The sequence below is a fragment of the Vombatus ursinus genome, unplaced genomic scaffold (genome assembly GCF_900497805.2).
Source record: "Vombatus ursinus unplaced genomic scaffold, bare-nosed wombat genome assembly UNPS02014874.1, whole genome shotgun sequence".
NCBI lineage: Eukaryota > Metazoa > Chordata > Mammalia > Diprotodontia > Vombatidae > Vombatus > Vombatus ursinus.
Genome location: NW_020954652.1, coordinates 5,715,959 through 5,730,474, shown reverse-complemented (window position 1 = coordinate 5,730,474; position 14,516 = coordinate 5,715,959). Strand labels below are relative to the sequence as shown.

General features: G+C 41.1%; 1 protein-coding gene across 3 annotated transcripts in view; it reads right to left on the bottom strand.

The window, feature by feature from the left end:
• Window positions 1-14,516, bottom strand: part of KITLG (KIT ligand) — a 144,522-nt gene that overhangs the window by 55,047 nt on the left and 74,959 nt on the right. For all 3 annotated transcript variants that reach the window (XM_027842528.1, XM_027842527.1, XM_027842529.1), the window contains exon 3: window positions 11,544-11,606. In XM_027842528.1, coding sequence (XP_027698329.1) covers window positions 11,544-11,606 — 63 coding nt within the window. The remainder of the gene's footprint in view (window positions 1-11,543; window positions 11,607-14,516) is intronic.

Genomic DNA, 14,516 nt, shown 5'->3' with positions numbered 1-14,516 from the left:
GAGAGAGAGAGAGAGAGAGAGAGAGAGAGAGAGAGAGAGAGAGAGAGTCTGGTTTCCTCAGTAAAATGAAGGGGCATCTTCTAATGTAATTTCTACCTTCAGAACTATGAGTCAATGAAACAGAATCAGCAGAACTTGGCAATTTATTAGCTTATGGGGAGGCAAAGTTAGGGAAAGGGAAAAGTCAACAGTAACTAAGGTTCGTAACTTAATGATCTGGAAAAGCACAGGTCTTTGGAAAATACCCACACTTAGGATAAGAGAGAAGAACCACAAAGGAGGCTGAGAAGGATTAGCTGGAGAACCAGGAAATAGCTATGTCAAGGAAGCTAAGAGAATGGAGTGTTTCAAGGATGGGTTAGTCAATAGTGCCACACAAAAGTTTGATTCTTTTGTGAAGGCAAACTAGGCCATCTTTTGCCTCAATTCTTATCTAGCCTTTAATGACTGAATGGGGGTTGCCTCAGACGAACTGAGACTTTGGAAAGACCTTAGCTTAAAAAAGCCCAGGTCTCCCATTGCATCTGGGGCCAACACTAGTAGTCCTGACTTACGTCTTGCCACTGGAGCTCGCTTCCTTTGAAGGAGATTGACTGTGCACAGCCCTGACTCACTTAAATCCAATTCACTTGCAAGTCAAGACATCCTCCTCCTGTTGTTATTGGGCCTCTTCCAGAAGGAAGGGTGAACAACAATAAGAAGTCAATAGTGTCAAATGGAGTGGAGAAGTCAAGGAGGATGTGAACTGAGAATATAGTCATCAGGGCCTGAAACTGTCAATTGGAGTGAACTGATGGCCTCAGAGAGAGCTCAAATCAATTCTACCAAAAAGAAAATCAATTCTACCAACCCTTATTAAGTTCAAGGCACTGTGCTAGGTGCCAAAGATACTAAGTATGAACCAGACTGTGACCTCAAGGAAAAGACATTCTATCCAGAAGGGAGGAATTAATAACATATATATACCAAAGAAAATACAAAATAAGGAACCAAATTGTAATTTTGAGACCTAGAAAGTGCTAACAAATAGCAATGAGGAAGGGAGTTGATCAGAAAAGACCTCTTTAGGCTTGAGTTCAAATCCAGCTTCAGACATTTACTATCTGTGTGACCCTGGGTAAGTCACTTAACCCTGATAGAAGAGGAGGAAGAGGAAGAGGAAGAGGAAGCAGAATCAAGAGGAGGAGGAAGAGACGAAGGAGAAGGAGGACGAGGAAGAGGAGGAGGAGAAAGAGAAGAAGAAAAAGGAGAAAAAGGAGGAGAAGGAGAAGAAGAAGAAAGAGAAGGAGGAGGAGAATCATCACAATTGTAAGAAGCATTCCAAAAGTGAGTTACAAGAGTGAGGACTGCAGCCAGATTTCAGGGGATGTTAAGGACTGCATGGGTGATGTCAATTGCAGGCTGTGAGCATCATCAGTTCATGGAGTTTGCTAGCAATGAGATAACACTCTAGCTTGAGCTGGCAGCAGGGTCACGGGAGAATTGTATGGTATTTTGTTTCGTTTTGTTTTATTTTCTTTAGGATAAATAACACCTGGGTAAGTTTCAAGGCCCTGGAAAAGAAGCCCTTAGAAAGGGAGAGACTGAAGATAAGAGAGAGGAGAAGGAGGCACCTTCTCCACAGGGAATGAATGAAATGAAATCACCAGGGAGCAGAATAGCTCCTAACTGGACAGTTTTCATTGTCTACACGCCATCTGGGAGCCAGATTAGCTCATTTCAGAGGCTCACCTCCATAAGGCTGGCCACTGAACAATAAAATGGTAATGTCGTAGCAACATAAAGTACGGAGGGGGTTACAGTCTGCAACATATGAGGGAATGCACATACCTCTGAGATCTGGACAAGGAACATAGTAAGATTAAGAGAGATTATTTGATTTGCCTAAGGTAACCCAGCAAACAAGAGTAGACCTTCTTTAAACCCATTTTTTCCCCCACTCATTACCCCAATACAAGGATGGTCAAATGAGAGGGGATGGAAAGATGAGAAACATCTATTTCGCTGTGGCCTGAACGTGAGACTATCTTACCCTACGGGATATGCAAATACACAAATCCTGATCTTTGACTAAGATGGGTGTCCAGATAACAGAAACGGCCTGTTCAGTCTCATTTCCATTAAGGTTGCCAGGACTCAAGGCTGGGTCCAGTCGTCTTTCTACAAAGTGGAAAAACCTCCTTGGAAGCCCACTTCAGACAAAGCTAGTGACTAGGCCTTGAACAGCCTTGGTCCATATATTTGATTTCTCTGAACTCAAAGAGCCTTCTTCATAATGAACACTGCTAGTGAAGATAAAAAGACAGTTCATTAGCCTAACTTACTTCATTGTATACTTCAAGTACCAAGAGCCCAGAAGCCCTATTTCATTCACTGTGTGGTCTTTGGCAAAAGATGAAGATTTTTTTCAAATATGACTCAAGACTTCTAATCTACTAAATCTAACTGTTAAAGCTCAGTGCTCTGTTTGACAGGTTTGTTTTCCGTTTGTTTTTATTTTTGTTTCATGCACACTAGGCATCAGAATTCCCAGTAGGCGGGATGGGAATGCTCAGGGGATGGGACACACTTCTCACTCTCATCTTACATTTCCAATTTCTTCTCAGTGCTTAAGAGCTACAAGACTGTACTATTCAAAAGGATCCTTTAGAGGAGAGTTCTCAAGATGTGGTCCAAATACCTTTAGGGGTCCCTGAGATCTTTTCAAGAGGTTCCCAAGGTCAAAACTACTTTCATAATAATTTTTTTCAGTCTTGTCTGACTTTTCATTTAGGGTTTTATTGGCAAAGATACTGGAGTGGTTTGCCATTTCCTTCTCCAGCTCATTTGACAGATGAGGAAACTGAGGCAAACAGGGTTACATGACTTGTTCAGGGTCACACAGAAGTAAGTATCTGAGGCTGGATTTGAGTTCACGAAGATGAGTCTTCCTGACTTCAGGCCCAGCACTTTATCTACTTCACCACCTAGCTGCCTCTTCATAATATTAAAATGTTATTTCCCTTTTAAAATGATTCTGCCCTCCCCCTTCTAACTATATATCTGAGGGTGGCCAGATTTTTTTCATATACTTCAACCAAGACAACATATCACAACAGACTGAATGCAGAAGCACATATGAGAATCCAACTGCCTTCTAATAAGCCAGATACTAAAGAGATTGGCAAAAATATGTAGGGCAATGTCACTCTCCTCAGTAATTTTTTTTGTTGTTTTGGAAAAGTTATTTTTCATAGAAATGTGTTACTTATGTTAACCTTCAATGGGTTTGTTATATTTAAATAAATTTCTAAATATGAATCTGTTTTAATTTCTAACACGGTAAATTTCTAGATGTTCCACATAAACAAACGCTCTTCGGGGTCTTCTGTGATTTTTAAGAGAGTAAAGGAGTACTGGGACCAAAAAGTTAAGAACTGCTGCTTTAGAGTAAAGAAACTCAGGCCTGATGACTTGCTCAAGGTCACAGACAGATCTTACTTTCAAGATCTAGCAATGAAGCTATTAAGAAATACATAAATGAGGATGTTTCAGATGTTTTTCAGTCATGACCTCATTTGGGGATTTTCCTAGCAAAGATATTGGAGTAGGTTTGCCATTTCCTTCTCCAGTTCATTTTACAGATAAGGAAACTGAGGCAAACAAGGTTAAATGATTTGCCCAGGGTCACACGGCTGGTAAGTGTCTGAGGCTCTATTTGAACTCAGGTCTTCTTGACTCCAAGCCCGGAGCTTTATCCATCGTGCCACCTAGATGCAGAGAACATCGGCTTAGGAGTCAAAGGACCTATGTTCAAATCTCACCTCTTATTTGGAGCCTCTATTATATTGGACAAGCCATTTAATTCCCTTGGGTCTCATTTTCCCAACTGTAAAATGGGGAGGCTGGACTCAATGGTTTCTGAGGTCCCCTCTTACTCTTCTGCTACAATCCTAACAACTGCTACAAATGACCTTGGGTTCACTTGATTATTCATTTCTCACCCATTAAGCAAACCACCGATGAATGTTCTGGACACCCCACCCTGTGCCCCTCAATATCATAACACAGACTACTGAAATAAAAGCATTCTGCAGAACCTAGAATTCTCTGATCACATCCTTTAGTTGGTGCCTACACTCAGAAGGCAGCATTTCCTCTGGGATACCTGGGTTATATAAGGATTTATTTTCATCTTCTCCCTAAATAATATTTTTGGGTCACGACAGTCGAAGGTACAATAGTCCTACCAAGAATAGTATCACACACATAGAGGTGGAAAGGGCCTTGGAGAGTATTTGGTCTAACAACCTCATTTTACAGATTAAGAAACTGAGGCCCAGAGAGGGTAAGAGACTTCCCTCAAAGTCAGACAGGGAATAATCAACAGAACCAGGATTTAATTAGAGTCTCAGGATTCCAAGACCAATTCTTTTTACTGTACAATATCAACCTTGGAGTCTTCTTTCCCTAATGGAAATATTAAAAATGAAGGAAAAAAAAAGAAATAAGATGGAAATATTAAAAATTATCTAACTCACGCAGTAATGAACTAAAGAATATTGAATTTGAATCAAGAAGGTCTAGGTTTAAATCCTGGCTCTGGGCCAGGAGCAGATTACAAAACGCACTGACCTTTGAATGAGAAGGCCTAGGTTAGAGGCCCGGCCCTGACCCTCAAATGCCAAGGCACAGCAAGGCCATTTTGCGCAACCCTCTTGTTTTACAGCCGAGCAAACCTGAGGCCCAGAGAAATCCAGTGACTTGTCCAAGGTTCCACAGGAAGTAAGCAGCAAAGCTGAGCTCCCACCCCAGCTTTCTATCTATTCCACAATGTTGGCCTCTCTCTCAGTTCAAAAGAAAATTATTAACTGTCTATACTGTTGAAGAAACTATGCTAGGCACTGAGGAGATGAAGAAAGATATGATACAATCTCCAATTCTTATTCTGAGAAAAGAACAATGGATTTGGAGCCAGAAGCTATGAGTTAATCACTACTGAAGATCTATGGGACTTTGAAAAGGTACTGAATACTCATGAACCTTGCTGTATTAATCCCTAATTTGGGGATGTCCTTACTTGTTGTAAGGACAAAGAGGCCAGTGTAAGCCATAATCATGAGTGAGCATGGCATCATCCTAGATATTATGGAAGACACAAGAGAAATTAAAGGGAATTTACACAAAATTACAGGCAGCTAGGCAGCAAAATGGACATGTGTGGAGTCAGGAAGACCCCTTTCCATGAGTTCAAATCTGGCCTCAGACACTTACTAACTGTGTGACCTGCGTAAAGTCACTTCACCCTGTTCACCTCAGTTTCCTCATCTGTAAAATGAGCTACAGAAGTGAAAGTCAAAACACTCCAGTATCTTTGCCAAGAAGAGTTAGACATGACTGCGATGACTAAACATCTGTAACACATGAAGTTACAACAACAATAATGACCCATGTTTCTATAGTACTTCCAGATATGCAAAGCACTTTTCACACAACAACCCTATGAGTTTAGCGGTCCAATCTAGTTACACATTTTTTAAATTTAATATTTTATTTTTCCCAAATTACATGTAAAAACAAATTTTAACATTAAAAAAATTTTTTGAGTTCCAAATCTCCCTCTCTCCTTCCCCCCCCTCCTCTTTGAGAAGGCAAGTGATTTGATATAGGTTATACATGCGCAGTCATGCAAAATATATTTCCATGTTAGTCATGTTGTAAAAGAAAACACAGACAAAAAAAATAAAGAAAGTAAAGAAACAGTAAATACGCTGCAATCTGCACTTAGACTCTAACAGTGCTTTGGAGATGGAGAGCATTTTTCATCATACGTCCTTCAGAATTGTCTTGGATCATTACACAAGTATTTATTAAGTAGCCACCATATGCGAGGCACTGTCTTCGGTGCTGGGGTTCCAAAAATAAAAACAAAATAATGCCTGTCCTCAGACAGCTTATACTCTACTGGGAAGATATTACATATACAAAGAAATGTAAATACAAGAAAATTCAAAGAGGGAGAGAGCTGTAACAATTAATGGGGAGGAGAGGAGCAGGTTAGGAAAAGCTTTAACAGAAGGTATCCCCAGAGTCTGAAGGAGGTTGGAAATTCTCAGAGGCCAAGAGGAGGGAGAGTATTCTAGGCACAGGAGTCTATGCAAAAGCATAGAGGAGAAATGTTGGGTTCAGGGAAGACCTAGTAAGTAGGTCAGTTTGACTGGATTGAGGTGTGAATTAAGAGAAATAATAGGAAATTAATCTGGAAAGATTAACACAAATATTATTATCCCTCTTTTACAGATGAGAAAACAGGCACAGAAATAATTGAAGCCACTTGCCTAGTTTCAGATAGCTAGTGTAGAGAGCCAGAATTTAAATCCAGCTAGAATTTAAATTTAAAATAGGTCCTTGTTTTAAAACTACATCTCCTCATTTCACCCAAGCTGAAAGTACAGGGGCCTTTCAAAGGTCCAACTCCCCTACCGATAGGCACAGGAGCTTTGACTTGCTCTATTTTCCACCGGGGTCAGTCTGCAGGCAACCCAGGTCTCTTCCCCAACCTTCCCACGGTTTCACCACATTGACGCTGAACTTAGTATGAATGCCTAAATCAGTGAGTCAGTCAACACGCATAACTGGCTTACCTGACATCTACCACTCTCAGTTCCCCTAGAAGCTGGATTACAGGCCTGACCGGCATTTTCCATGACACCCACATTGTCATGTATTTGGAGATTTCATTCATAGGCAGCATATGGCTGAGATGGGCCAGGAGCACCATATGGGCTCTCGGGTTCCTGGTGGCAATGGAGTGTAAGCTTGGGGTAAAAGGGATAATCGCTGAGTCTGCAGCTCTAGAATTTTGAGTTCTATGAGTCCATGGAAGGATCTAGACAAGAAGATATTCCAGGCTAGGACAATACCATGTTAGAAGTCAGATCAAGGGCAGCATAGCTGAACACAACGAAGACACTAGCCTGGAATGGAGGGTTTGGAATAGCCAAGGGTAGGAAATGAGAGTTAGGAGGGGATCAGATTGTCGAGAGCACTGAACGCTAGGCTCAATTTGGATCTTCGTTCTCTAGACAATGGGGAACCAGTCCAGTTTCCCAAACTGGGTAACTCCATGTTTGGGGACAGCTAGGTGGCGCAGTGGATAGAGCACTGGCCCTGGATTCAAGAGGACCTGAGTTCAAACCTGGCCTCAGACACGTAGCACTTACTAGCTGTGTGACCCTGAGCAAGTCACTTAACCCCATTGCCTAGCCAAAAACAAACAAACAAACAAACAAAAAAAAAGAAAGTGTTGTTTTAAGATTTGAGGTAAGGGAGTCTGGCAGCAGGAATGGAAGCTAACAAGAGATTTCAGTAGCCCAGAATTGAGGGGCTAGATTGGGGGTCACAGATTTAGTGTCTGACTCTCTGTGACTCCATCTACCATAACACACCAATGATGTCCATGGGGTTTTCTTGGCAAGGATACTGGAGTGGTTTGCCATTTCCTTCTGCAGCGGATTAAGGCAAACAGAGGTGATTTGTCCAGGGGCACACAGCTAGTAACTGTCTGAGGCTGGATTTGAACTCAGGTGTTCCTGACTCCATGCCCAGCACTCTAACCACCCAGCCTCCCACCTGTCTCTAGATTAAGAACTTAGAGGTCATCTAATTCCCCTCTCTCCATTTCACCAAAGGAAAAAAAAAAATGAGGCCCCAAATGGGGAGGTGATTTGATATATTCCCAGGGGAGGGTGTGATCATGAACCAAGGGTCACTAGTTTTACAAAATAAAAGCAGGTTGCATTTCACATGATTATTTTTAGTCCAACTTTCTTTTACTTCTGTTCTCCCAAACTCCCTTACAGTTTGGCTCAATTAAACTGGTAAAGCATCTTTTAGTGCTCAAATAAGGGAGAATCAACTTCTGGAAGCTCTTGAGACTTTGAACTGATTTGACAACTGGTAGAATAAATCTAGATGTAGATATACAAAAATAACCATTACTACCGCTAAACAATCATCTCTCAAGTACCTACTACTGATTCAGAGTTCATAGTACTGGGCATCAATTCACGTTTTCTCCCTTATATTCTCATAGGAGGCTGACTACAAAAAGAAAAAAGGAAAACTGTTGGAAAGCTAAAGTAAACCATTAGCTGGTTGGCAGCATTATAGTTCATAATCTTTTAAGTAGGACTGGTAATTACAGTTAGGCTTAAACACAGATGTTTTATATTAACAGGATGCTCACACCCTGCTATTTGGGAGCGGTATTCTGACAGATAATTCGCAAGCAGTGTTTCTGAGGCTATCCTCCCCAGAACTGGGTTGCCAGGAGGTAGGCTTTTCCTTAAAAATCTGTTTTGAGCTTCCCATTTTATGTATGAGTAAATTGAGGGTAAGGGTAAGAGGGGAGAGGATTTCCCCAAGATCACAAAATTACTGAGTAGCCAAGGTGGCACTTGAACTCTATAAGTCTACTGACTTCTAGTTCAGTCTTCTTACCAGCAGACCACACATCTCCTTAGAGAATTACATCCCTGAGTGGCTTTTTCAATAGGGAGGGGCTAGAAAATCTCACCAAATATGGCAAATGCTATTACTCTGAAACAAAGGGAAGAATCACCTATACCTTTGTTCCAGCCCAAAGCCACATGGCATAGTTTGTCCTCTGCTGTAATATTGGCATACCACCAATTACCTCCCAGGTGGTTGGTTTACCCCCACCCACAACCACAGCCACAGTCACTGGAGGAATGGTCAGCACTCACGGAGGTTAATTACCACTTTCAGGCTGCTAGGTCTACATTAGTCCTCTGGGGTCCTAAATAGTTCCTAAATGACTTAAAACTCTCAAAAGAATTTAAAGTAATGGTTCATTTCAGTCTGGATGACACTTCTCAGGTTACAGAGTTAACCAAGGAACAAACCACCACATTCTCCATTAACAGGTTAAATGATATTGCTTTTAGGTAAAATACACAAAGCAGGAACATGTGCTATGTCAGCTATATAGCCAACCTTGGAGCTCCAGGATTCTCACAATCTTGGACATAGAACAGCACAGATGTCACTGCAGTATTTACCAACCTGAAAATGATCAAAGGAAAAAGGGAGAGAAGGGAGGGAAGGAAGGAAGGAAAGATGGACAGAAGGAAGAGAGGAAGGGAGGAAAGAAGGAAGAAAAAAAGGAGGGAAGGAAAGAAGGGAGAGGGATGGAGAAAGGGAGGGAAAGAGGAAGGAGGGAATTGGAAGGAAGGGAGGAAAGAAGGAAGAAAAAAAGAAGGGAAGGAAGGAAAGGAGGAAGAGGTATGGAGGAAGGGACGGAAAGAGGAAGGAAAGAAGGAAGATGGAAAGGAAAAGAAAGAAGGAAGGGCCAGGTACCGTTTGGGACCAACTCAGCCCTAGTGCAGATAACCCAAGTGGGAACTACAGCTATGGAATGTTTTTAATACAGTTTCAAGTAACATGATTCAGCACAAATTCTATACCAATCAAAGATTGGTCCAATGGGCATTAAGAACTACATAACCAATGCATAAGAACTGTACAATTAATCATGGGTATTCATTAACCCTCTCCCAATCATGACAGAGGAAAGGGTCATTATCTAACTGGGATTAAAAGGGAAAACTCCTAAACTATACAATCACAGACAGAAATATCCAAGGATATAAGGCTGGGTAATGCCCAAGAACAATTCCAGGGAGCAACATAAACCTCTGTGGCCTCTGCCATCAACGTCTTCTGAACCACTACAAAGTTCATTCCAAAAATGTCTATTATGAAAAATAAACAGGCTTCTTCCAAGAGAGGTGGTACTTGAAATTCTCTGGAAATGACTGCCTTGAAAGAATGTGCAGGGGGTGGGATGGGGAAGGTGGGTGGGGGTAGAGACAGCAATTGACATTAGTTTTAAGTCATCCAAAAAAAGTTCAAATCAGGACAATTTTGGTTTATTACTCAATAAATATTTATTTATCAAGCACTTACTATTACACTGTGCTAGGTGACAACAGGTTGGGGGTGAGAATGAGTGGGAAAGACTACCATCTGAACCAAGGAATGGGCTACAAAAAATGTTCAACAAGTATTTGTGAAATGAATGAATGAGCTTACTAGAGGGAAATGACTAGGCCATGAACAGGACTAGAGCACGTATGTTTGGTGAGGGGGAAGAGGGGGAAGAAATGTTACTTTGTTTCAGTAATTAAATAAGAAACTAAACAAACTAGAAAAAATAACCATCTGCTTAGGAGAATGCCTTAAAAAATGAAAACATATGCAATAGTGCTAATCACATTTCAAAGACAAATATTTTCTCAAAACCACTTTGGGTATCAAGTTTTATAAGAATTTTACATTTAAAGATGTGAAAAAATTTTCTAAAATTTCAGATTCAAAAACTATATTCCTCCCTGGATTTGCTTAAGGAAGGAAATATGGAAGATGATTCATTACTCTGTCCTGCACCTCAAAAGTAATACTTTAGGGGCAGCTAGGTTGCTCAGTGGAGAGTACCAGCCCTGGAGTCGGGAGGACCTGAGTTCAAATCCAGCCTCAGATACATAACACTCACTAGCTATGTGACTCTAGACAAGTCACTTAACCCCAACTGCCTCACCAAAAAAAAAAAAAAAAGTAATATTTTAAAATAATTCTATTGTATTCATGACATGAGGATACATATAGCATAGGGAGAGAGGCTAGATCTGTGATTTCATTTAGGGAGCTTTGTAGAGAGAGGTAGACAGAGTCTGGAAGGCCTGAGTTCAAATTTGGCCTCAGACTCTTACCAGCTGTATGACTCTGGACAAGTCACTTAACTTCAGTTTGCCTCAGTTTCCTTAACTGTAAAACGAGGAACATAACCGTACCTACCTCTCAGGGTTTTATCGTTGTAAAGATCAACTAAGATATTTGGAAAAAGTGCTTAGTGTCACAATACCCAACACATGGTTGGTTGTCGTCCTTCATTCTCAGAGGACCAAAATGGCATTGCTATGTTGAGGTCAAAGTAAAGTGTGTCCAACTGAGGCTGAGGAGATTACTATAATCTTGAAAGGCTCTACCACAGGTCGGGCACAAATAGTCCATATGAACATTTGGAGTGGAGATGTCCTAACACACAGTAGGTGGTTAATAAATGCTTATTCCCATCTATCATTATAGGACAAAGCCTTCTTGGCAATTCAGAGTTGCCTAGAACCCTAGCACTGAGGGAGTTTATGTGATGTGCCCAGGGTCACACAGTCAGAGGCAAGGCTAGCACCCAGTTTTCCTGACTCTGGAAACATCTCTCTATTTACTATGTCACACTGCCTAGACACTGGTAAATAAAGAAAGTGTAGGAAAAGGCACTAGCTAAATAAATGAATGAATAAATGGATAAATAAATAAATAAATAAATAAATGCCAATAAATAAATGAAGGAAGGAAGGAATTTGCAAAGATGCTTTCCATTAAATCCTGGAAATTAGTAAAACTCTCAGTCATGGAGACTTTTACAACAGGAAATGACTAAACCCATCACTTTCTGGTAGCTGCTGTATATAATAAATACATACCAACAGTTCCATCCCGGGGACATAGTTAAGAGGTATCATATAGTCATTCGGAAGATTTGCCACCTGCAGACAGAAACAAAAAAGGAAACACCATAAGAAAAGTCATAATCATCTCAATTTGAAAGATGTCAAGAGAAACCTGTCATCATATATAACTATTGATTTGTGATATTTTCTTCAAAATGGGATATAATATTCAACCAACCAACCAATAAGCATTTGAATCCCTGAAGTGGTCTCATTATTTGAATTTGTACAGCAGGTTTCAATTGGGCTGGAACTAATGGCTATATTTTACATAATAATAACTTCAAATAGTGCCAATTTGAATACACATGCCCACTTCAGAGGACTGATTATTTGTACCAAGTGCCAGGCACTGGGGATCCAAAGGGAAAAGGGAGAAAGCCCTGCCCTTAAAGAGTTTACCAAGAGAAACATTGTACACACACAGTGAACACAAGGTATCCTGGAAGCAGGGAGGTACAAAGGGGTGGGAGATAAGGGTGAGGGAGGGGGAGTTTGAGCTTCATGCCAAAAGTGGTGAATGAACTGAGCTTTGAAGGAAACTGGGGATTCCCTTTTCAAAGTCAAAAAGACAAAAAAAGCAACTTAATCACCCCAATAATTCAAGCTTCTGTCAATAGAAACTCAATACTGAGTATGAGGATGGTAGGAAAGAAATGAATTTAAACGCCATCATTCATTTGGAGGGCAGAAAACTTAAAAGTTTCAGTAAAAAGAAGGGTGGACATTCCTCAGAATCCTATTTTTCTGCTCTGTTCCTCCACTGCAACATTAAAGTAAAACTTTCTCAAAATGCTTCTGTTATCTTCCTTTCCAACGAGACCTGTGATTTTATTGGTGTAGGTCAGGGTGGGGAACCTGCGGCCTTGAGGCCTCTAGGTCCTCAAGTACGGCCCTTTGACTGAATCCCTCCCAGAAAATTCCCAACTATCACATGAATTAAAATGAATTCTTCTCCTTCCTGATTTCTATATTCACTTAGCCTAATTCAGGCAAAAAAAAAAATCCTGACCTGAATGAACTGCTGCAGGGAAGAAAGAAAAACCAGAAAGACAACATAATAATGATGGCTAACGTGTCTGCAGCACTTTAATGTGGACAAAGTGCTTTAGAAATATTCTCTTATTTAAGCCTCACATCAGCCTTAGTAAGTAGGTGCTATTATTATCTACATTCTACAAATGAGGAAACTGAGGCAGAGAGAAGTTAAGTGACTTGCCCAGGGTCACCCAGCTAGTAAGCTGTCTGAGGCAGGATATGAATTCAGGTCTTCATGACTACAAGTCCAATATTCTATCCATCCCACCATCCAGTTGCCATCAAAATGTACAATGACAACAATAACACAAAGACAAATACTGAAAGGCAAGTGAACTCTGATTAAATACAATGACCAATCTGGGCCACTGAGAACAGAGTGTCAAACTTTTGTTCCTCCTCCACTTGGTAAAAAGGTGTGGTGGCTATGGATGTGGAACACGGCATATGCTGTTCCACACGTCCACCATGTTGGCTGATTTTGCTTAACTTTTTCCCCCCTTAAAAAGGGGACTTCAGTTGGGACAGATGGCATATCAGGGACTAAACAGGATGTAAATACCAAAAGACTTTTTTTAAAAAGGAAGAAAGAAAAGGAGGGAGGGGAAAGAGAAAGAAAAAGGAAGGAAGGAAGGAAGGAAGAAAGAAAAAGAAAAGAAAAGAAAGAGAAAGGAAAGAAAGAAAAAAGAAAGGAAGAAAGAAAGAGAAAAGAAGAAAGGAAGAAAGAAGGGAAGGAGAAAGAGAGAGACAGACACTGAGTATGTGAGATCCACAGATTGGGAACTGCAGGGGATCCATGGGGCTATCCAGTAAAATTCCATCATTTTATAACTCAGGCCCAGAGAGGGTAAGGGACTTTTCTAAAGAGGCACAGATAGTAGGTAGCAGAGATAGTATCTGAACCCAGGTTGTCTGACTCCAAATCCTGCAGTCTTTCCCTAGCACCATGGCATTGCTGGTTTGTTTTCTAAAACTCTGATTTTTTTTTTAAACAAGCTTTCATTGCTTGCCAACTCCATACCCTTTCTGACAAACTTATTGCAAGAGCTTTGGGCATTAAAACCTGCCAAAGGAAGGGGAGTGGGGGAGGGAGGGTTGAGGAGGAAAGAGAATAAAAATGAGATGAAGTGTCCGTTCAAGCTGAGAACATTGAAAACTTCGGCAGTTTCATATTAGCTCATTTGGTCTGATGCCAGTTTAGTAAAACAAGTGACTTTGCCCTATTAGGCCTTGGATTAGTCCATTGGCTTTGCCATCTTTTCTTTCCTTCCTTCCTTTTTCTTTCTCATTCCTTCCTTTCTTTTTTCTTTCTCCCTTTCTTCTCTCTCCTTTATCTCTCCCTTTCTCTCTGTCTGTCTCTCTCTTTTTCTGTTTGCTTGTCATGATAACCCTCCCAAATCATCTTAACCTCTTCCAGTCTTGTGTTAGGACATTAAAACCTGAGCCAGTCCAAAGCCAGGGGTAGCAGAGGGAGGCTTATCTGAACAACAGACCCTGTGCCTCCTGCCAGTTGTCTGCCAAAGCTTGCTCTTCTGTCACCATCCCCATTCCACAGCCGACCTCTGACCCCTCAACCTCTTAATATTGGCTTACATTTCTACTGTGCTCAAAAGCAGGGATGCAGAATGACGTAGAAAGCTGGCCTCAGATTCAGGAAGACGCGGGTTTGAATCCCACTTCTGACACACAATGACTACGAAAAATGACCTAACTCTCCCTTAACCCCTCTCCCCACCACTGTTGGATGGAACTCTAAATCTTAAGGAACACACAAGGTGCCATGAACTGAATTGGCAGAAGTGGTTTTTTTTCATCCAGGCCTAGAAGTTCGCAGGCCTCAGACTCAGCCCCTTCAAAGTTCAGAAGGCGTGTTCCTCATTCCATCTGGGTGAAGGAGGTTCCAGGTCT